The sequence below is a fragment of the Phallusia mammillata genome, chromosome 1, assembly GCF_965637545.1.
Source record: "Phallusia mammillata chromosome 1, kaPhaMamm4.hap1.1, whole genome shotgun sequence".
Classification (NCBI taxonomy): Eukaryota; Metazoa; Chordata; class Ascidiacea; order Phlebobranchia; family Ascidiidae; genus Phallusia; species Phallusia mammillata.
The window spans coordinates 15,344,768-15,367,784 of NC_137252.1; the positions used below are offsets into that span (position 1 = coordinate 15,344,768).

At 41.3% G+C, this 23,017-nt stretch overlaps 3 protein-coding genes and 2 non-coding genes across 5 annotated transcripts; 3 read left to right on the top strand and 2 right to left on the bottom strand.

Annotated features, from left to right (window-relative positions):
- The first annotated feature begins 1,949 nt into the window (after nt 1-1,949).
- Nucleotides 1,950-10,619, top strand: LOC145237980 (uncharacterized). The gene is made up of 17 exons (XM_080101031.1): nt 1,950-2,195; nt 2,790-2,901; nt 3,181-3,299; nt 3,492-3,564; nt 3,646-3,716; nt 3,937-4,072; nt 4,994-5,143; nt 5,370-5,495; nt 6,380-6,474; nt 8,151-8,288; nt 8,830-8,938; nt 8,995-9,113; nt 9,309-9,381; nt 9,524-9,594; nt 9,666-9,801; nt 9,868-10,017; nt 10,310-10,619. Exons 1-17 carry the CDS (start codon nt 2,079-2,081, stop codon nt 10,438-10,440), a joined length of 1,926 nt encoding a protein of 641 aa, XP_079957157.1. The 5' UTR covers nt 1,950-2,078; the 3' UTR covers nt 10,441-10,619.
- Nucleotides 4,349-4,422, bottom strand: Trnas-gga (transfer RNA serine (anticodon GGA)). Its single transcript has one exon. It is a non-coding gene; the product is annotated as a tRNA-Ser (tRNA).
- Trnas-gga (transfer RNA serine (anticodon GGA)) lies at nt 4,704-4,777 on the bottom strand. Its single transcript has one exon. It is a non-coding gene; the product is annotated as a tRNA-Ser (tRNA).
- Nucleotides 10,620-11,013: 394 nt separating the features above from the next.
- LOC145217412 (uridine phosphorylase 1-like) lies at nt 11,014-13,908 on the top strand. Its single transcript, XM_080084677.1, has 8 exons — nt 11,014-11,477; nt 11,810-11,939; nt 12,099-12,217; nt 12,575-12,647; nt 12,716-12,786; nt 12,965-13,100; nt 13,453-13,602; nt 13,672-13,908. The coding sequence occupies exons 1-8, from the start codon at nt 11,352-11,354 to the stop codon at nt 13,806-13,808; spliced, it is 942 nt and encodes a 313-aa protein (XP_079940803.1). The 5' UTR covers nt 11,014-11,351; the 3' UTR covers nt 13,809-13,908.
- Nucleotides 13,909-15,108: 1,200 nt separating this feature from the next.
- On the top strand, nt 15,109-22,746 carry LOC145217399 (uncharacterized). The gene is made up of 2 exons (XM_080084670.1): nt 15,109-22,603; nt 22,687-22,746. The coding sequence occupies exon 1, from the start codon at nt 15,862-15,864 to the stop codon at nt 21,958-21,960; it is 6,099 nt and encodes a 2,032-aa protein (XP_079940796.1). The 5' UTR covers nt 15,109-15,861; the 3' UTR covers nt 21,961-22,603; nt 22,687-22,746.
- The last annotated feature ends 271 nt before the right edge of the window (nt 22,747-23,017 follow it).

The following is a 23,017-nucleotide window of genomic DNA, read 5'->3' on the forward strand; positions in this document are numbered from 1 at the left end:
ACGTCGATTGTTTACAATAAAACTGCTGGATGAGCAATACTTGGTTACTTCCGTTTGTTACAAATCAGGAGAGCCAGGGACGCCATAGCGGCAATGTGACGTTAAAGGTTGTGGCTGAGGCAGGCAAGTTCTAAGAAGTCCATCGCAGAATGTCCTTATATATTCCTTCATATAACACGGTGCAGTTTAGGGATTTTTCCTGTTCCATAACAATAGGGTTTGCATTGAAACACAGCAGAGTGACGTAGCAGCAGCAGGGTTTCGACGTGCCTTTACCGAATCCGGAAGTGCTTGCTGGTGCCAAATTGTAACACCACAGATGAAAGCAGAAAAACGCAAAACGTGTAGCAGCGCCAATTATTTCAAACTGGTTTTCTTACACGGTTGTTTGTTTTCGGCTGATTTGAATATTTTTGTTGTATGTAGAAAGAGCTAGCTGATTAAAGAATGGAAAGTAGGTTGTTTAGCTATGATGCTTAATTTATTTTAATGTCAGGAGTATTTTTCACTCGCGATTTGCCGGCAACCGGCCATATGTGTGTATTGTAAACACGACAAAACGTGGCAGGAGCTTTTACAATGCAAATCGCCTAATTAACCGCATGAAGCAATAAAAGCTTTTTCAAATCCTTCGTAAAAACACAGGATTCTTAAACTGGGCATTGTGTACTAAAAAGTAAAAAAACGAATATCCTCGCTCTGCAAACAAGATCAGTCATCAGTTATAGGTCAAGTGAACATGTGCTTCGCCTATTCCGCTTCATTCGTTCCGATAAATACAAGATAGCCTACGTTAAGCAACTTGTAGTGAGCTAAAATCACGGCCGAATAGGTACAGGCCAAAAAACGCTATTAACCTGGAACAAACAAACAAAGCAGGCGTGTTTCTTAAAAGTCGACCTATGGAATATTGTTGTCGGCAATTTGAGCTTTGCTCTTTATACAGTGTCTGTATTCGAGAAACCCACAACAGAAGTTTTTTTTTAGTTTTAGTGTTTGTTTGCGTATGCTTCTTAAAATACATGCTGGCAAGGAGGAGAACCCCTACATATTAGGAGTTAGCCGATTAAACCGCAGAATATTTTACCATGTAAATTAAATTCTATCTGCAACAACGTTTTTTCAACAACTGTAACACTTGGTGAACAAAAACAAGGTCGTCGTTTTTCACGGCAGTCCAACTATGTTTGAAAACAATTTCACGAGAAAATAACAACAGATATAGGTGAGGTATGCAAGAAATACAGAAAGAAACTTTGGAACTTCGCTACAACCATCGCTCATTAATCACGCTAATGGTTCGATTTTATGAGTGAACGTTACAAAACAAAAAAATCTTCGGTTTTGTTTACAGTTCAGCAAACAATGATCACAGCATATTGTGAAACTTTAATTTGGTTCTAGCAATACCGAGAAACGTTTTGTCGAAACTTTATTGTGCACTAGCCGGTGTTTGCACTAGTCAACATACAAAAGAAATTCAAACAGTCAGTATTTCCTCTCTGATCATAAATCAAATCTTAGAATATACATTTCAACATTGAGTAGTTCAAGTCTACTTTAACTGTTGCGGACAAGCCTTATATAGTTAACGATTGTATCATGGAGATACAACACGCGTAGCGCAATCCTTTAAAATTCAATTTCAATGTATTTATAAGGGGCCTGTAGTTTGGGTTACTGCAGGATATTGAGAATCTATTTATAGTTGTACCAAATATTGCAGGAATGTGCCTTTTGCAAATTTGCTCAGTAATAAACTACGCGAACGGACAATCCAAGCAAAAATGTAACGACAGACTTCTGCTCACCAACAACAGGAATGTATGGCTGGCAGTGGTGTTGTTTTTTACACTCTCCTAAACAAGCAGGCACTCGAAGTTTGAACAGCTTGCAGCAGTGATTAAACCAGTTGTTGAAAAAATTGATACTTGTCTCAGACTTAGAAAAAGCTTCCAGTTGAATGAAGCTCGTTGCACATTACCAGGAGAGCTGTGTTTGAGACCAATCAGTTATTTTTGGTTTTATAGGAACTGTGGACAATAAAGGATTTGTGATCAATAAATTGAATTCAAATCATGTCTGAAGCGTCGAAGTTTCGTCTCTCAAACCCGTACCTTACAGATGAGGATCATCTTTACCACATTGCTCTTACTACATCTGACAACCTTGCACAAAGATTTGGCGATGTCAAGGTGATTTAATTAACGTTTTAGAAGCGTAGCAATTGATGATGTGTTTAACTTTCGGCATTATTTTAGTCAAATTAAGTAGGTATTGGGTTGTTTGGATATCATTCAGGACTGTACAAACCAGTCTTTTTTAACTTAGGCAGAGCCCTTGTTTTACAAGTGGTTTATAAACCAATATGGTAACAACTTTAAAACATGCATCTTCTAGTAACAATAAAGCTCAATTTTGCTAAAACGGGGTATATAGGAGTGTAACGAAAAAATGTTTTTTGATACTTATTTCTTTATTTTGGCGCTACCTTTAAGTGTACAGTCATTTGTGCAGGTGATTGATTTCTAGTCATTTTAATTTTGAGATTGGTTAGCGGTGGGCGCAAATTGTTATGGAATAAAATAATATGGAGAAATGCATCTACACGAGTAAATATTTAAATTTGTGGGAATGACTTGGCAACTAACTATGCATGACACCGCACCATTCCATACTTACAGCCAAAAGTACGCCATATAATTAACTTTACTACTACTTTTTGGGTACTTTAAGAATGAAATAAAAAGTGTTACATAAAAAAACACTGAAAATGGCATTTTTTACAGTTCGTGTGCATGGGAGGAAAAGGAAAACGAATGCGCAACTTTGCTGAGCTTTTGTATGACCAACTCGGAAAACCAGAAAACTCAGAATTGGAAACAGAATTACAGTCGAACGGTAAGAATGCCGCCTGGCAGGTTTAAAAAGGTTGAATAAAAATTAATCTCATTATGCCAAATCGCTTGTTATATAGTATTTAAACTGCCATACAGTCTCCAATATTGCAATAGGCTTTATGTGTTTTTAATGCTGTATCTGTGGTATTTTTAGTGCTGGTTGTGACAGAAGTATATGTTCGAACCGAAAACGATTTTGAAAAACCCTTTGAGGTCCAAAGCCTGCAGACAGTTCCAGCATGACGATTACTAACTTATATTTCAATGTTTTAATAAACAGGATTCCGTCTAAAAGATATTTCAGCGTCTGGTGGGCGATATTCTTTGTTCAAAGTGGGTCCGGTTATTTCTGCCAGTCACGGAATAGGAATGGCTTCACTATCCGTGGTTTTACATGAGGTATGCTGGGCAATTAACCACCTTTTGTTTTGCGTAAATGTTTCTTGCGCGCTTTCGACTGTTAAAATAAAAAAGGTGAAATCATAAGGTTTTTCGTTTTCACAAGCATTCTTTTTATAAACTGGGTTATAATTTGGGAGGGGGGGGGCTGATGATTGTAGACAACTAACACTAAGAAATACCTTCGCGCAGATCCTCAAACTAACCCATTACGCCGGATGCAGTGACGTCATATTTTTAAGGCTTGGAACTTCTGGTGGTTTAGGTAGGTAGCGTTATTCCACTGCTATAAATGCATTTTAACAAAAGTTAAATTATCTTTTTATTATTATTACGATTTTTGTAGGCCTGGACCCTGGGACGGTTGTTATAACAGAAAAATCCTACAACGGCTTGCTGGAAAATTGCTATAATCAAGTACGTAGAGTTTGTTCAAAGTTTAGTTGGCTCTATCACAACCATCGTGATTAACATCTTTCTCTGCCTGTTTCTTTTTATTACTTCTCTTTTTTCCTCTTTTCCCGATTTTACATACCCTTTTTTTCCTGGTTAACCCTTCGCCCTCTGCAAAACAGCAATTTTAACAGCTGTTTGTAAGATAAAGGGTGCGGTGATGCTGACATTTGGATTTTCGCAGATTGCTTGTGGCAAACTGATCCGGTACGACGCTAATACAGACCCAAAAATTGCAGATCGATTGCTCAATTGCGCACAAAAGGCCAACGTTAAAGCTATGAAGGGAAATACCATCGGATCAAACGACTTTTTCGAAGGTGCGACTTAAAAAATACATTTATCGGAAATCTAGCAAGTCTCCTGGTTTATTGTGGTGTAGCATTTTTTTCAAGCATGTTTATTTGTCTTTTTGATAATTTAAGATGAACATAAATTCATTACTGGGATCAGCCCTGGAGCGTCGATGCAGACCAGCGATCACGGCACACTCATATGTAAATCACAGTACGCCAGGCCCATTAAAGGCGTCATACCGAATCAGCCGGTTACCAAGCATTCACCACCATATGGCAAGGCGTAGGCTAGAAAAATCTAGCCTGCGGTGGGATTCGAACCCACGACAGGAGTCTTTCCGGGACTCGCGCTCTACCAACTGAGCTACGCAGGCTCAGTGGAGAATCCGCCGAAAGTCGAATCACAAGCACCGCTGCCTGCCTCGTATGCTGCACATGTCAGCTTCGTAGTAGGGGATCGCCAGATTGACCAGTATCAGTTAAGATGAACATAAATTCATAACTGGGATCAGCCCTGAAGCGTCGATGCAGACCAGCGATCACGGCACACTCATATATAAATCACAGTACGCCAGGCCCATTAAAGGCGTCATACCGAATCAGCCGGTCACCAAGCATTCACCCCCATATGGCAAGGCGTAGGCTAGAAAAATCTAGCCTGCGGTGGGATTCGAACCCACGACAGGAGTCTTTCCGGGACTCGCGCTCTACCAACTGAGCTACGCAGGCTCGGTATGACGCCTTTAATGGGCCTGGCGTACTGTGATCTTTTTGATAATGCGAGTGAACAGCTCATATTTTACGTATTCATCTCAGCTTTCATCACGTACCGCATTTAATGATAACTGTCAAACATTCTAGTTTTTGGTCGTAATTCAGTTAATGTAGCGAATGATTTTCCTGTGAGACAAGTAATTGAGGTTTTATTTGTAAATTAATTAATAGAACAAGCTCGCTTGGATGGAGCTCTGTGTAGCTATACAGCTCAAGAAAAAGATGAGTTTTTAAAACGAGCTCACGACGTGTATGGAGTTAAGAACATGGAAATGGAAAGTCCCTGTTTTTCAGCCCTCTGTCATCGAGCCAACGTCAAGTGTAAGTGAAACATACAAAGCGAGGGAGTTATGACCGCAATTCACGGTTTTAATAATCCTAACCAGAAACAAACAATCCAGTATATTAGTGTGAAACATAACTTTCGACATCAACTTGTGTCTTTCTCAAATTCAAACATATGAAGTGAGTAATATTAAAGGACAAACATACATTGGAGATATTTGACAATGTCAACGACCACTTATGACCCCCTCACGTGTTACAGGTGGAATCGTTTGTGTGGCTTTAGTCAACAGACTTGAGCATGATGACGTTACGACTGACGTCGAGCAACTAGTGCAATGGGAATTGGAACCACAGCGTCTTCTGGTCGAATTTATAAAAGAAAGTTGCTGAAGACACCTAGAATAGCGAGTGTCGTGGTACAACCCTTCATGGTTGTTGTGCTTTACGAAGTTATTTCAAAGAAATTTGACCGATGCTATTTTGTGTTCGAAAATGTATCCAAGTTATGTTAAACCCAAGTTTGGTGCAAAAAATACTATAAATCACCGTGATAAAATAAAACACAAAATAACATAGGTGTACGACTTTTCAAAACGATTTACCACATATTAATTTTGCCGTCAACCTTAAAAACCATTGGTTCAAACGTGTTTGGAAGGTTTAATTGTCGACTATTACAGAAACGGATTTTTGAAATACGCAAAACACACAAAACAAGGTGTACAGGACAAACAGTATAGTTTGATCAGCAAGAAACATAACGACAGAATTGTAGCAACCCGACCAGAAGTCTGAACAAAAAGAGCACGTTTAAACAAGATTTACAACTGCAAAAAAACGTAGTTATCCCGGTTCTCATGTGTTGGATTTATAAATGTTCCAGTTATCAAAGGTACAAAATTTGTCAGCTTCGTCAAACAAAGTGTTCACTGTTTGTCCACGTTGTGAAGATACTCTTCTTCGCCTAGAGGGGTTGTGGTGCTATTATGCTATCACACGTACGTTCTAACCTTGGCATGCATTTTATCGCAAGACATGTTAGCTGTTCAATGTCACCTAATTGCAGAGGTGTTCCCCTAACTTTTATCAAATAATGACGACCGGATTTTCCCCCAATCAAAATTTAATATGAAAACGGACACAGCATCGTTATGTGACCAATTATCTTTTTGGTTTTACAACTGCCAACAAGCGACCAAGAATAATAATCTAAGCATAAAGCAGCTTCATTAGAAATGTCCTCTATCACAACACTGATGTATTCGTAAGACCCAAGGGTCCTTGATAAAATCGCAGCTAGGCTTTGCTTCACCTTTTCCTTGCGATCACTACCTGTTACCTTGTTGAAGGTTGTGTTTCGTCAGGTAGCGTTTATTTTATTTTAAAAAGCCCAACATTCTTGTGACAAATTAGCTTCATTTACTTCCATTCATGTTACAAGCCTGAATACGGCGGCGCTAAATACAAGTAAAATGCAGCCGTGGGTCACAGTTTGATGGACATCCTTGCACTATTAAGCTATGTTATCATGGTAAATGAAGTTCAGTAGCCTACAACACGTCGCAGTGTATATGGCCATAAACAAAAGTACTAAAGGGAACCGGAGTTTCGCTGAGAAGAAACCTAGCTCTCGTTTCTTTGTTCCCACATTGCTATTTCGATAGTGACTTTCTTGTTACACTGTGTAACGTTTACATATGACATGAATTGTTTTGTTGAACTTAATACCGGAGGTTAAGGTATTGCGTTTATTGTTTCTTTTGTTAAAGTGGCGGATTCTGCTTGGAACCTTTCCGCTTACAAATCACAACCACTTCGTAATAGATTGTGATTGTGTAGAACTACTCGGTTCCAGTTTTGTAGTGTTTATTGCACAATCGAAAGGACGTACTTTCAAAGGTGTACAAAAGTACATTCTTTAATAACGCAACATTACCATTTGTTAAGAAGACATTCAGCTTAATATGGAAGTACTCGACCAAAACATAGGTAGTGTGGATACAGCTGCATGTAAGAAACAGTTATTCCTTTATTAAAACAGCTGCATTACTAATAGAAAAATGGTGATTCACTAGTGAAATAATTTTTTGTACTTGTGATTTCCGTCGGTTTAAATTGCAACTGCTGTTGGGCAGTATAAGGTAGTTTTGAGAATGATATAACCGGTGTGATGCTAGCTTGTTTACATTTGCCTATACCGAATCCGTCAATTTCCAAGTAAATTTACGCAATACCGACACCACTGACCAGTCGTTCGTTAATAATGTAAGAAACAAATGGGGTTAACTGAGGATGCAACTATTTCGTTAACTGAAATGTAAACAATTTCTTTCAAAATGTGCAAAACATTTCCACATATTTCGTGACCAAAACTAAATTTGGTGACTCAAATCCTGAAAAAATATTTTCGCGCTTCCTCATCCGCTCAACAAAAGGCAAATATGTCATATGTTGTCTACCCTGCTTGTTCCCTAAAATGAAATAAAAACGACGCGGCCTAAATTAATTTATTGGACCTAACAAACTTTTAATGCTGTCGTACTGTTTCTGCAAACGACGCCGCAAGCTGTTTTATTATTGTTTTTAAACATTGGTGATGTGGGAAGTCTTTTTCCAGCTGGTGAAGGTATTTACTGTCTCCTTACCACTACAATGATGACTGTTTCAAGACAAACAAATTAAAACGTTCTTAATGTGTGCCAATGACGGTTCCGCGTCATTGTGAAAGTGTTTTTTAACTTTGTATCAACCGATAGGTGATTTGGAAACGTGATAAACTGAATAGGCGGCTTTCCACTCCACTGATCAAAAGGTTTGCAACGTACGTATGTGACATTTGCTAGGTCCCATTTATGTTCGAAATCATTAGTCATGTTTAATGACTGTTAGTTTGCGTATAGTGTTGTGAAACCGACGCGTGCTTATGACGCAATCTCCGGTGTAATCTCCGGGATGATTTTATGGTGTACTGTTGTTTGTAGCAAAGCTAAATAAAAGGCTGTATCCCAAATTGTCACTGTTTGCAGAACATATAGACTAGGCTTCAAAATTATTGAGTTATTTTACAATGGCGGAGAAGTTTTGCCTTTCTAACCCGAACTTAACAGACGAGGATCACCTGTACCACATCGCTCTCTCAACTTCAGACAATCTTCCACAGAGATTCGGAGATGTCAAGGTATTTGATTGTTTCGCCCTAAATGCGCTGTGATGAAGGTTTTAACAGGTTTAACTTAGCTTTTCAACAACATTTTAAATAAACGATTTTAGTGACAATTTTTTTGTGGCGGACCAACAACTATAAGAGAACCTTACGGCCTTGTTTAGTAAGAGATTTTGTTAGCACACTTCTAGCACACAGCACACAATTCTTGCTGCGTTAGACCTGATGTTTGTGACATCACAATTTGCTTCAGAAACAGTTGTGATAACAATTGGGCTTTAAATTTGTAACAATTGACTCATTTTGCGACCTAAATGTAGTTGTGTAGATGGTTTTTTACACTTCTACTGTGATAATTGATTAGCTTTAAATTCAAAAAAATACATCGATAAAACTGTGTATTTGTTCCTTTGTACTGCGTTATCTGCACAGTGACTTTTTAAAATGGTGTGGGGTGTTGTTTGTTGCCCACTATTGGGCAGCGACCAAACCCATTCATGGAAAGTGCTGCATAAGATCACCCCTTGGGGTCTGAACTCGATTTGTGTTTTTAAAGTATGTTTGCATGGGAGGCAAGGAAAGGAGAATGCAAAAATTTGCTGAGTTACTGTACGACACGTTGGGAAAGCCGGAAAACTCGGAATTGACTGAGCAACCAACACCGGGTAAGGCAAATATATAAACACATCATTAAAAAATCACACATATTTCCGTAATTTAGGTCACCGTCTGAAAAACATTTCGCAATCTGGCGGACGTTACTGCTTTTACAAGGTTGGACCTGTGGTCATCGTCAACCACGGCATTGGAAACCCCTCACTATCTGTTGTACTAAATGAGGTTAATAATTCGTTTTTGTTTTTTTAGCGTTTGGGGTGAATCAGCGTCTCCTAATCATTCGCTTTAGTTCCATTATTTGTTTAGGCTCAAAAACACCATTCACTTTACAACAAAGCCATAGTTAACTTTCCGCATTTCGGTTTTATGGAATTTTTGACAGAAATTCTAAAAACATACATTTTATTTTTTCTACAGATGCTAAAGTTAATTCATCACGCAGGTTGCACTGACGTCAGCTTTTTTAGAATTGGAACGTCAGGCGGTTTAGGTGCAGTGTGCAAAAATAAGCGTAATATATAATATATGTTTTGCAATAAATATAAATTAAATAAGATTAATAGAAGGTTTTAAATTAGCTTTAATTAATTAACATTCTTATGTTCGTATTAAAACTATTGTTTTTTGAACAGGAATGAAACCTGGAACGGTGATAATCACGAAACAAGCTTACAACGGCTTACTCGAAAACTGCTACAGACAGGTAAAGTCTACAAGCGCGTTGTATTTACGTGGGCAAGCTACTTGTCTCATGCCGATTACTGGCGTTTGTAGGTTATTTGCGGCAAAGAGATTCGATATCCCGCAGACACAAACCCACAGCTGGCAGAAGACTTGCTAAAATGCGCTAAAGACTTTAAGATTGAAGCAATTGCGGGAAATACTATGGGGACAAACGATTTTTTTGAAGGTATGCTTCAACCCATTGTTATAAACTTTGCAATTCAACATGAAATTTGACTTAATTTCTTTTTAGAGCAAGCACGACTTGACGGAGCTTTTTGCGAGTTCTCACGTCAGGAAAAGTCGGATTTCCTCAAGAGAGCTCACGACGAATTCGGAATCCGAAATTTTGAAATGGAAAGTTGTTGCTTCTCCGGACTGTGTGCAAGAGCCAATTTGAAATGTTAGTTGAACTTTTAACAACATCACATACCCATTCTTTGCAAAATGATTTAACTTGGTCCTGTTTTACAAAGTTTTGTAACTTAACTCCGCAGTGTGTTTGAATCAATCGTTTTGAGAACGATGGTGGAAAAATTTCAAAACCGCATGAAGTGGTGTAAAGGGTACACAATTCACGGTTTTAAAGATTTTACCAGAAACAAACAAGCCAATGTATTTGTATAAAGCATGACGTTTCGACATCAACTTGTGTCATTCTCAAATGAATAAAAAAAGTTTGTTTAATATTACAGGTGCTATTGTTTGCACTACGGTTGTAAACAGACTTGAACGAGATGATGTCACCGCTGACAAAAGTCTGCTGGAGGAATGGGAGTTTTATCCGCAACAACTGGTGGCGGAGTACATTAAACGTAGTTGTTAGTTGTTGACAAGAGCAATTTCTTTTCAGCGTAGCCACTGTAAAATTTTACGCTTCCAACTTATCAGTGTCTGTTGAAAGTTTATCGGTTTGCTAATTATGCTTAGGTAAATGTAATTGTTGCGTGCTGTGTTGTTTTTGCCTACTTGAACAGAGAATAAAATGAAAACTACAATTCCAAATAAAATGAAATAAAAACAAGTCAAAACCTATATATTACGAAAGATAGATGCTATCTTCATATTTTGTTTACCACCAGTCGTTATGACTGCACTTCTTGCGTAAGTTTCGGTCAGCTACAGCTATCCAGCAAATCTTTTTTAGTTGTAAGTACTTTCGCGCACGTAATTTGGTTAATAATACTTGTTCACACGAGGGAAAGCTTGTTGTAAGTGTTTGGGTACAGTTTATGTCCAGAAAAGTTTATTAAAGCAGCACAATCAACAAAAACACCTCTAATACAGTGTTTAAGTTGTGCTTGGCCAACCGTGACAAATTGCGTCCAAAATTTCTTCTCAGCGGTGCTTAAACCTGTGTGTAAACAAGCGTCGTTTTCCGCGAGATGCTGGACTGCTGGTAGTGTTTTACTGCACGTAGACAACTAACTTCCTCGGGATAATACCAGGGTAATAAGCGGTGGGAAAGGCTACTGATACTTGTGTAGTATTCATAAAAACTAAGATCAGCTGTTACAAGCTTCGTAGAAATTTAAGAGTGTGCAAAATCAGGAAAGACTATATATACTGCAACAAACATTTTGAACTCTTACAGCTAGGCGGCGAAATGTCTATAGGCTTATGAACAACAACTTCCTTCTATTAAACAGCAGAAGTACATGCCAATAGACTAGTTTAGGCTACTTTACTTCGTGGAGACACGCCCAATTTCAGTAGTTGGCTAGTTTAACAGGGAATATGTCTACGAGTAAAGCAACAGACACTTTCAAGCTCGAGAATCCATACCTCACAATGAAGGACCATATGTACCACATTGGTATTTCGACAACCGACAACCTCAAGGAACGATTTAGTGACGTAAAAGTAAGCGACCGCGGCCATTACAAACACAGGCCTATAAAACAGCTTTATCAGGCCATCGCTTGCGTTTGTCAACTTGTTTGAATAAAGTGAAGCTATAAGAATGTTTTAGAAATATACGTTTTGCCTTATTAAATGCATTTATAGCTTTCAACCAAAAAAAGTCATCATTGGATATAATAAAATATTTATGTGTGCAATCGTCTGTAACCATCTCCAATTCGCCTGGGCACTTTCTGTGCGAATATATTCTTAATTAGCCCTGAAAACTCCTCATAAAAACAGCAGTCAACTGTACCTGAAACTTTGCATCCTAGCTTTAATTCTGTCTTTAGTTTGTTTGCATGGGTGGAAAAAAAGAAAGAATGAGGAGCTTTGCAGAACTACTGTACGACCAGCTCGGAAAACCGAAAAACTCCGAACTTGAATCGGAAGGCAGTGAAGCGGAAAATTGTCACCACCACGGTACAACTCCAATATAAAATCCATGTAATTTTAATACAGCGGCTACCTAAGTTACTAGTTTTGGTAAACGCGGTAAAATTTGAAATAAAACTTCCAGGCTTGGACAAGAATTGAAAAAGCAATTCCCCAATAGATATGTTACGCGATCCTGTTATTCAGTACACAGGTTACAAAACATTTCCTCCTCTGGTGGGCGATATTCCATGTTCAAAGTTGGTCCAATAATTTCTGCAAGTCATGGCATTGGAATGGCTTCTTTGTCAGTAGTTCTTCATGAGGTAAAAATGTTGTTGTAAACTTACCTGAAATAGTCGATTAACGACTAGCAAATGGTTTCCGGTTAAAGTAGTTGGGTGTCGGTTAACTAGGTTAAGCGGCCTGGCGTGTGTACCAAGCAGAAAATGGTCTTTCCAATGTGTGCTTTTTAACACATTGCACGTATGATGACCATGTAACTTACTTATAACGGTTACAACCATAACGTATGGAACAAAACCTCCAACCAACATCACAACAGATTTCATGGATTTGATGCCTTTGGCTGCTGCATGGTGTTGAAAATAGAGGCTTTGTGGCGATAATTTTAGCAATTCCTAACGAAAAAACATTAGCAACACTTGCTTTTTTTATCCTAGCTGTTCAAGTTGATCCACTTCGCCGAATGCAAAAACGTCAAGTTTATAAGATTAGGAACCTGTGGAGGACTCGGTACGTTTGCTACATGTTTGGTAAACCTCCCACATTCAGAGTAATCAGCTAATGTGTTATAACTATAGGACTTGAAGCGGGAACAGTGGTAGTGACGAAGCAATCGTACAACGGAATGCTCGAAGATTGTTTCAAGCAGGTAAAATTTGTTGTTGCTAAAACCTCAGTTCTTGGAACCTGTACATACTTAATGCTGGACAGGCATCTAACAGCACCAACTTTACCGAAGCTAAGTGGACCCCATGAAGTTTGCTTGGTGTAATTTTATTTACAACCCAATGCAACTTTATTGTTTACTCCATCGTCCGAAATGATAGGTTTCTTGTGGGAAGGAAACTCGATACGACAGTCATACAGATCCAGGCTTGTCAAGCGAGCTTCTGGCCCACGCCGAGAAACTTGGTATCAAGGCCATCAGTGGCAATACACTTGGTACCAACGACTTTTTTGAAGGTAAAATTTATAAATGGAATGCTGATTTAACAGCACGAAACTACATAACTACAATGACAACCTTTGTAATAAGTAACCGAGTGGACTTAAAAAATTAAAGCGCTTAATGCACAAAAAAAGGTAATAAGGTGCCTTTGGAAAAGAAGTATTGTAGAAAAATGAATTCCATTTTGTAGTGACAACACATTAGCATTTCCAAAGCCATGTTTAAACTATATCCTAAGGGTATAAAAAGCGTTGATATATTCACAATCAATACTTCTGCATTTTTTTCTTTTTTAAAATTATAATGTGAAAAACACCGCCGCTAGTTAACTATACCAAACAATGGCTTTTGTTTTTGCACCAACAGAACAAGGTCGATTGGACGGGGCGCTGTGTAATTTTACCAATGAGGAAAAAATGGCGTTCTTAAAAAAAGCTCATGACCAATTCGGAATCAAAAATATCGAAATGGAATCAACGTGTTTCGCGGCTCTTTGCAATAGAGTACATGTCAAATGTAAGCTAGTATTTCGACACAACTTTGAAAATGTACCGACTTGCAATAAATCTATTTCATTTTGCGTAGGTGCTGTTGCGTGCGTGGCTGTTCTTAATCGACTTTTGCACGATGATATCACAGATGACGGACACATGCTTACTGAATGGGAATTACAACCACAACGATTGGTAGTCTCTTTGATAAAACACCATATGTCGTTGTAATTTTTGTAGCCAAGTGAATAATTTTCAGGCGATGGGACAGTATTGGAACACACGTTTGTTTTTTAGAACATGTGTTAAAATAAACTCGTTTGTAACACGACTCAGCACAATTTTGTTTCGAACGTGCTTAAACAAAATCTAAGCACCATAATCATGGCACTACAACTGGATTAATTACATCGTTTGTATGTACACGTATACAATAAATGGCCTCTCGCAGTTCTTTCACAATGAAAGTTTCATCCCAGTTTGCATTTTTAAATAAGGTCGTAAATCAGTTGACCTTACAACCGTTTTTATTACGAAAGTGGGACATAACAGATGGCTGTGGCCAGTTGCTTAATATGAATTAGCTTTGTGTCCGATAAAAAGTTAATCTTATTTGTAGAAATTTATAAATGTATTGATATGAATGAGAATTAAAGTGAAAATAGGATGAGGTCAATGTTCAAATTGTGGAATTATTTTATAAGATCACGAATCGTTGTTGAGACTATAAACGTAGTATATATGTTTGTTTTTATCCTGGATGTAACGTTTGCCTCTTCTATTGTTTGTGCTGGAAGTAAGGAGCAAAATTAATTATAAGGTACGAAAAATAAAAAGTTACTAAATGCAAGAAATCAGAGATGTGTTTTTGGTTGTGGTAAACCAAACAACTCCTGACAACTGTTCGTCCTCTTGCCTCAATGTCAATAGTATGATGGACTAAAATTCTATTTGGTACGACATTTTTTTATAACCGAAAGCTTCATACTCATACATATACATATCATGAGCAACACTTAACTGCCATTTGTAGAATCCTTTTCACGCGTCTTGTAAGCGTTAGGATTCCACGCCCGTCTCTTCTCATTCTAAACTCGTTCGCATTTTCTTGTCATATCTCACCACTGGTTCCCAATCTTTTTCGATGAAGTCATCACTTAACAATTCAAAACATTTACCTTCCTCCCTAATATACTACAAGTTTTGCTGAACCATACGAGTAGCTTACTATTCAAATTTGGGTCTATATTAACTTCACAGGTAATATTCCAAAAGCATAACGTGTCTATTTTCAAAGCACAGGTAGTAAATTCCTCTCTCTAATTTTAAAAGTCGGTTGGGGACCATTGATAAACACCAACACCAATATGTTTACTAAATCAATATTACTCACCAACTGCTTTGCACAGGTCAGAAAACACTTCAATCCATATGCCAGAAAACCTTCTTGACAATCCATATGCCAGAATTTTAAAATGTTAACATTAAAATGTGCGTAAAGTAGAATATAACAGGCAATCCATCGAGTTAAAGTGTTAAACCATAGTGTAAGATTTCTTGCCTCTAGCGGCGCAAACTGTTATGTACGGGTGCCAGGGAGATCGTCCTGGCATTGCTATTGTCACAACAATGACTTTGTGACGTAAAATCCATTGTGGTGCGAGACCGCATGGTTATTAGTTTATTAGTGTCTGTGATGTGCTGAACGCATGAAAGTGAGTTGTGATAGCTAAGTAACGTATTTCTGATTCTGTTTGAAACAGAAAGTATATTGTAAATGTGCAAAAGTTGTACCTAAGTGAACTGAACCTGTGAACTTTGCGCTGAGCATTGGATTATTGTGACCCGATTAATTTACTGTGGGCAAGATTCGGCCTGCATCGATCTGTGCGACGAAGTGACTCGGTTGCATTGCTGTACGCCGGTATGTTTTAATGTAGTGGCCTGTATCTTGGTGTGTTTTTATGTGTTTTACTGATTACGACTTACGATATTTACAGTGTCAAAACCGTAATCTGTGATTTCCAACTGGGAAGTCTTATGCCTGGACCGATCAAAGTTTGGTACGTTATTTTGTTTCTCTCCTGTAAATGCGTTTTGTCGTTGTTCCTCGTTCTGACTTTTACTAGTGTTGTTATGTTTGCAGAAAACCGCGTTTATTGCGCGCGTCTTTCATCTTGGTCGAAATAAAATTCTGTTGCTCGCACTGGTAGCTTGTCCAGGCGCTGCACTGAAGGTGCGACGCTACATCGTTTTCAAACTGATCAACGTGTCTTAACCAACAATGGATCCGGATGATGAAGTTATTGTTGCCGCTCACAGAAGTCTCATGGCTAAATATGTCAGAGCTGAAAGTCTGTTACTTAAACCTACCGACGCGCCTGTCGTTGAACAATTCCTTCCCGAAGTCGAAAAGGACTTTCAAAGAGTAATGTCACTGTGCGAAACAATGTCCGACGGGGACATTGTCCCAGGTAGCCGCACAAGAAAGATGGATTATATTCGAGACAAGATCGAGTTCGACGAGCGTATGGAACAATGGCTGTGTGATGTGCGGCAAAAAACTCCAGTTTCCAATGCATCTCTACCGCCATTAGTGGACAGTCCCTTTATCGTAGACGATCAAAAGAGTATAGGCTCTACGACCAGCTCCATGCGTAGCTTGAGGTTGAAAGAAAGTCAAGTTAAACTTCGGATTGCCCAAGTGACCCGGCGACAGGACGAGGAACGCAAGCAAGAGGAGGCGGCTAGAAGGAAATTAAAACAGGAACTGGCGGACCGCGAGGCAAAAGCAAAGCAAGATTTGGCCGACCACGAGGCAAAAGCAAAGCAAGATTTGGCCGACCGCGAGGCAAAAGCAAAGCAAGATTTGGCCGACCGCGAGGCAAAAGCAAAGCAAGATTTGGCCGAGTTTGCGGACCGCGAGGCAGAACTTGAGCGAGAGTTAGCAGACCGAGAGTCGCAACGAAAGTTGGAACTTGCTGAAACTGAAGCTAGAGCTTGGGAGGATGCGTCTGTAGCTGAATCCATTTGTGGTAAGCAACATCCTGGATTTTCTGGCTCGACAACAGTGCCTTTGCCGAGTAGCCCACTGGACAGCCCTGTGCATACCTACATTGACTACAAAGCGCAACCGACAGCACTTTGTAAGAATTATGCGCAAGACCAGCGATATACCGAACGCGACACTTTCGTCCAGAAATACGTTAAAGAAGAAGCAATTCCGCCTTATCAATGCCGCGCACATGAGCCGACACAACTTAAATTTGATTCCTATCAGGCGCCCCCCAAACCACTCGAAACTCGAGCGCCCCGTGCTAGCCACAACCGATACCTGGAGGTTGGTGAACGTTTTCTCCCGAAACCGATTGTAGAAAAGTTTAAAGGTGACCCCATGGACTATTGGAGCTTTATCAACCGTTACCAACTGCATATTGCGGATATGGTTGAATCGTTCGACCTGAAGCTAATTTATTTGTTGCAACATTGCGAAGAGCGTGTATACGAACATATGAAGCATCATTCTGCGTGTGAAAGCCCTCGAGAGGGTTACGAAATGGCTCGACGCGAATTATACGAAAGGTACGGGCAGCCCCATATAATAGCTCGGCGCTGCGAGAATTTGCTACACGATGTCCCGAGACTAACTTCAAATGACCCAGTCGGTCTCGAGAAACTGGCCGTACTGCTCCGAAATTGCTGTGCTTCCCTGGAAAAAATGGTTGGTACGTCCATTGTAGACTCGGTGGGATTCATTTCCTCGATTGCTTACAAACTGCCACTTAAGATGCGGGAAAAATGGGTCTCTGAATCGTTGCGTGTTCAGGATAGAACAAATAATGTGGCGAGATTTGCTGACTTCGCAAAGTTTGTCATAGAGCAAAGCCGAGAAGCTAATTCGGTTTTTGGAAAGTGCTTGTTTTCTTCTCCTGTGGAAAAGGCTGACACGGCTGCACCCAGAAGACAGAAAGTATTTGCGTATAACGTAAACGTATCAGCTCCGGAGAGTGCCGCCGCAGCTGATTTCTCACGTCTGTGCACACTTTGCAAAAGGCCTCATCGAATCGACGAGTGTACACAATTTAAACGTAAATCGTACGAGGAGCGAAGAAAGTTTGCAAGAATCAAAGGGCTGTGTTACAAATGTTTGTCTCCTGGGCATTCGGTACGCGATTGTAAAGCTGAGACTAACTGCGACGAGGAAGGTTGCGACAGTGCCTATCATCACACTTTACTTCACAACCCGAAGTGGATAAGCAAACCCACAGATTCCGAGGAAGAGAGAAACGGCAATGTGGGCGAATTTCACAATGACTGCATGAATTCCGTCATCAACAGAGAAAATGGTTTGGCACGGAGACCGTCCGCTTACCTGGATATACTTCCTGTTCAAGTACGATGTGGACACAAGCTGGTGAATACATACGCCTTGATTGACTCAGGTTCTAATATGACATTTTGCGAACGTCAGTTGGCAGAGAAATTGGGTGCTAAAACAACTGCGAATGGCGTGCACTTTAAGCTAAACACATTAACCACGGATCAGCCTGTAGCCGTTGATACTACTTCTGTGTCACTATTTATTTCACCGCTAAAGGGGGGACAAGAGCTGAAACTCCCTGATGTTGTATTGGTTGATAGGATCCCCGCCAACCCTAGCCGGGTACCAGAAGCTAAAAGGCTGGAAAAGTACGAATATTTGCGCGGTGTCGACTTGCCACAAATAGAGGGTGGCGCTGTAACATTGCTGATTGGGAACGATAATGCGATCGCACACAGGTGCCTGGAGAGCCGCTTTGCGCCCAATCCACGCGAAATCCCAGATGCGGTTAGGACGCCACTGGGATGGCTATTGAAGGGCCCTTCTCTGGAGACACAAGCGTATGTGGAGGAAGAATCCAGCTTCTACTTGACGGCGTTTTCCTCAGATGTTGAAGCTGACTGTTTAGGAAACGTACTTATTAACGATGAAGGAAGCTCGTTCCCATCGCTAGAAGACGATATCGGCGATGTTGAATCTCTGATGCAATGGCTGCGCAGTCACGAGGAGGTTTCTAATTTTGGGATGAAATACTCGAGGGAGGATGTAGTCGCCTACGATATGATGACGCGACTGGTAGAACGCGTCAACGGGCATTATCAGCTGCCACTTCCGTGGAAGAATGACAGTGAGGTTCTCCCAGACAGCTTGCCAATGGCCAGTGGGCGCTTGGAAGGCCTAAAGAAGCGTCTGTTGCGGAATTCTGCGATGCGCGATAAGTACATCGAGAATATGGCCACCCTGTTAGAAAAGGGTTATGCAGAACGAATTCCTGAAGACCAAGTTGGTACGAAGAATAGAGTATGGTACCTCCCACACCACCCAGTCGTCAACCCAAAGAAACCTGAAAAGGTCAGAATCGTTTTCGACTGTGCCGCGAAGTGCTCGGGTCAATCAATTAACGACAAGCTAATGAAGGGACCCGACTTGGTAAACAACCTTGTTGGCGTTTTGGCGAGGTTCCGAAAGGATCGCGTTGCAGTTGTCGCGGACATAGAGGCCATGTTCCACCAGGTGTCGGTCGCTCCCCGTGATCGCGACGCTTTAAGGTTCTTATGGTGGCCAGGAGGAGACATGTCAAAGGTGGCTACTCCGCACAGGATGAATGTACATTTGTTCGGTGCCCGCTCTTCCCCCAGCTGCGCTACGTTTTGTTTACGTGAAACTGCAAGGGAGCACGGAAAGTTCTTCGACCCCAGAGTTGCTGATGCTGTGAGATACAACTTCTATGTCGACGATTGCCTCGCGACAGCCCCTTGCGACTCAAGCGCCGTTAAGTTAGTGAAAGACTTAAAAGGCTTGCTCGCCTTGGGTGGATTCAAATTGACGAAGTGGGTTTCCACCAGCGACGCAGTCATGGAATCCGTTCCAGTCCAAGAAAGAGGCAAGGCATGCCAAAACGTTTCTTTAGGGGATTGCGTGCAGCAACGTGTGTTGGGAATAAACTGGGACGTGAATGAAGATGAGTTTCAATTTAGCGTCGACCTGCCCGCTAAACCGCTGACCCGACGAGGTATGCTCTCGGTAACTAATTCCCTTTTTGACCCCCTGGGATTCGTGGCACCTGTCGTTCTGGAGGCCCGATTGATGTACCGCAATCTGTGCCAGAAGAAGTTGGACTGGGACGAGGAAGTTGGTGGAGCTGACTTGACAAAATGGAGAAAATGGTGCGGCAGCTTGGAACGTTTGCGCGCTGTCCGGATTCCCCGATGTTTTAGGCCTAAAACAACGAACGAGATAACAGGCCAACAATTGCATTTCTTTGCTGATGCCTCTACAGTTGCAAGAGGATGTGTGTGCTACCTACGGACAACGATGGAAGACGGCAGTGCACACTGCAGTTTTGTAATGGGAAGGTCGCTCTTGTCAGGTTCTGGAAAGCACACGATCCCTCGTTTGGAGTTGGAGGCGGCGCTGGATGCTGTCAAGCTTTCCAGGACAGTCAAGAAGGAGCTGTGTATGGAAAACTGCCCTTGTGTTTTTTGGAGTGATTCTACTATTGTTCTTCACAGTCTCTTTGCAGACAGCAAAAACTTTCCGGTATTTTCTCGAAACAGGCTTTCGCAGATTGAGAAATTTACGTGCGTACATGATTGGAGACACGTCCCTACCGCTTCGAACCCAGCAGACCAAGCCTCACGCGGCATGGCGGCCGACGCCTTCGTTGGGTCGAAATTATGGCAAAACGGGCCAGACTTCCTGCGATTTCCCCCGGATCAGTGGCCCAAGGGATTTGCTAAACCCGAAGTACCGGGGGGAATCTACAGCAGCTTTGATTTAAAAGAAGCAACTAACGTGTTTCTTTCAATCAGCGACTGCTCACCGACCGATAAGCTGATCAACCACTTTTCGTCGCTCTACCGTCTTAAAATCGCCACTGGATGGCTCTTGCGCGTCCGAGGATATCTTCACAAAAAGACTAAAGGGGAAACCGCTACGCTTTCTCGCTCGCCAATCACCGTAATTGAGCTACAGGACGCTGAAAAGGCACTCGTACAATACAACCAGCGGCAAGAATTCCCAAATTGGACTAAAGGAGACCTTCCCTCGCACCAAAATAAGACGTCTCAGATCTACAAGCTAAATCCCATCATGGTAGACGGCGTGTTGCGAGTAGGAGGAAGACTGGAAAACTGTTGCCTGGATTACGAGGCTAAACATCCCGCCATTATCCCACACCAATCTCACCTTACCGATCTGCTAATTGAACACTACCACAGCAAGAAAGCGGGACACTCAGGTGTCAACCATACAATGAACCTGTTATGTCAGCGCTACTGGGTTGTTAACGCGCGAGTTGCAATCCGTCGTGCCTTGCGAAAATGTCAACTTTGCCGACGACGTGATGCCAACCCAGGATCGCAGCAAATGGCCGATCTGCCGTCGGCCAGACTACAATTAAATGAGGCCCCTTTCACCCACACTGGGGTGGACTACTTTGGACCTTTCACAATTAAGATACGCCGAAGTGAAGTGAAACGCTATGGGTGCCTTTTTACGTGTATGACCAGTCGCGCCATCCACCTGGAAGTTTCCCCCGACCTTTCGACAGATGCTTTCATTAACGCTATGCGACGCTTCATTGCACGTCGCGGACCAATCAAGCACATGTATTCAGATAACGGGACAAACTTTGTCGGAGCGGAACGAGTTCTCCGAGAGTCCGTCGATGAATGGAACCAACAGCAAATACACAACTACTTAAGACAAAAGGCGGTAACTTGGCACTTTAATCCTCCTAGTGCCAGTCATTTTGGAGGTGCTTGGGAAAGGATGGTCAGATCTGTCCGCCGCATATTGATGACGCTGCTTCCAGACAAACCACTCGACGACGATTTGCTACACACTTTATTCCTTGAGGTTGAAGATATTGTGAACTCGAGGCCCCTGACTCAAGTTCAATTAGAAGTAGGAGAGGAATTACCACTTACTCCTAACCATTTGCTGAAGCTAAAGCCAACGGTCGGTTTGCCGCCAGTGAATACTTCGAAGACCGACTGCTACGCGAGACGCCGGTTTCGTGCTGTTCAGTACCTTGCTGACGAGTTCTGGCGTCGTTGGATGCAAGAATACCCTCGGACGGTCATCGCCAGACAGAAGTGGCATGAACGTAAGAAGAATTTTGCCGTTAACGACATTGTGCTGTTGGTAGACGATTCGACCCCGAGGGGGCGCTGGCCTATGGGCCGAGTTCTTAACATATTCCACGACAAAAACGGAATTGTCCGAAGCGTTGAAGTAAAGACTTCCAGCGGAGTTCTGAAGAGACCTGTTGCAAAGCTGTGCGTTATCGTTCCTGCCGAGACTGGGGGCGACGAAGAAGAAACAGAGCCAAGGATGTAGAAAATTTGGACTGTCATGAACGTTTATTTCGAGCGCGTCGGAGCCTAATGAGGCGCAAATCTTTTAATTGTTGTAAAAAATTGTAAACGCATTAACTGTAGCGTTTCCCATTTTGGTGGGGGAGGATGTAAGATTTCTTGCCTCTAGCGGCGCAAACTGTTATGTACGGGTGCCAGGGAGATCGTCCTGGCATTGCTATTGTCACAACAATGACTTTGTGACGTAAAATCCATTGTGGTGCGAGACCGCATGGTTATTAGTTTATTAGTGTCTGTGATGTGCTGAACGCATGAAAGTGAGTTGTGATAGCTAAGTAACGTATTTCTGATTCTGTTTGAAACAGAAAGTATATTGTAAATGTGCAAAAGTTGTACCTAAGTGAACTGAACCTGTGAACTTTGCGCTGAGCATTGGATTATTGTGACCCGATTAATTTACTGTGGGCAAGATTCGGCCTGCATCGATCTGTGCGACGAAGTGACTCGGTTGCATTGCTGTACGCCGGTATGTTTTAATGTAGTGGCCTGTATCTTGGTGTGTTTTTATGTGTTTTACTGATTACGACTTACGATATTTACAGTGTCAAAACCGTAATCTGTGATTTCCAACTGGGAAGTCTTATGCCTGGACCGATCAAAGTTTGGTACGTTATTTTGTTTCTCTCCTGTAAATGCGTTTTGTCGTTGTTCCTCGTTCTGACTTTTACTAGTGTTGTTATGTTTGCAGAAAACCGCGTTTATTGCGCGCGTCATTCATCTTGGTCGAAATAAAATTCTGTTGCTCGCACTGGTAGCTTGTCCAGGCGCTGCACTGAAGGTGCGACGCTACACATAGAATAACAGAAGATTATGACATCACATGTAAAAATGATTACCAAGCTGCAACAATATGGTAAACGGTACAAAACATAGAGGTAATATACAGTATTTTAATATAGTTTCCCTTGGTCTTATACGCATTAGGCAGCAAGATTGTTCCACTTTTTCCTATCTTTCGATGTTCTGTATATCATTCTGGTTTGGCCGTCTCATTTCGGTGTCTTTGTGGAAAGTCTTCT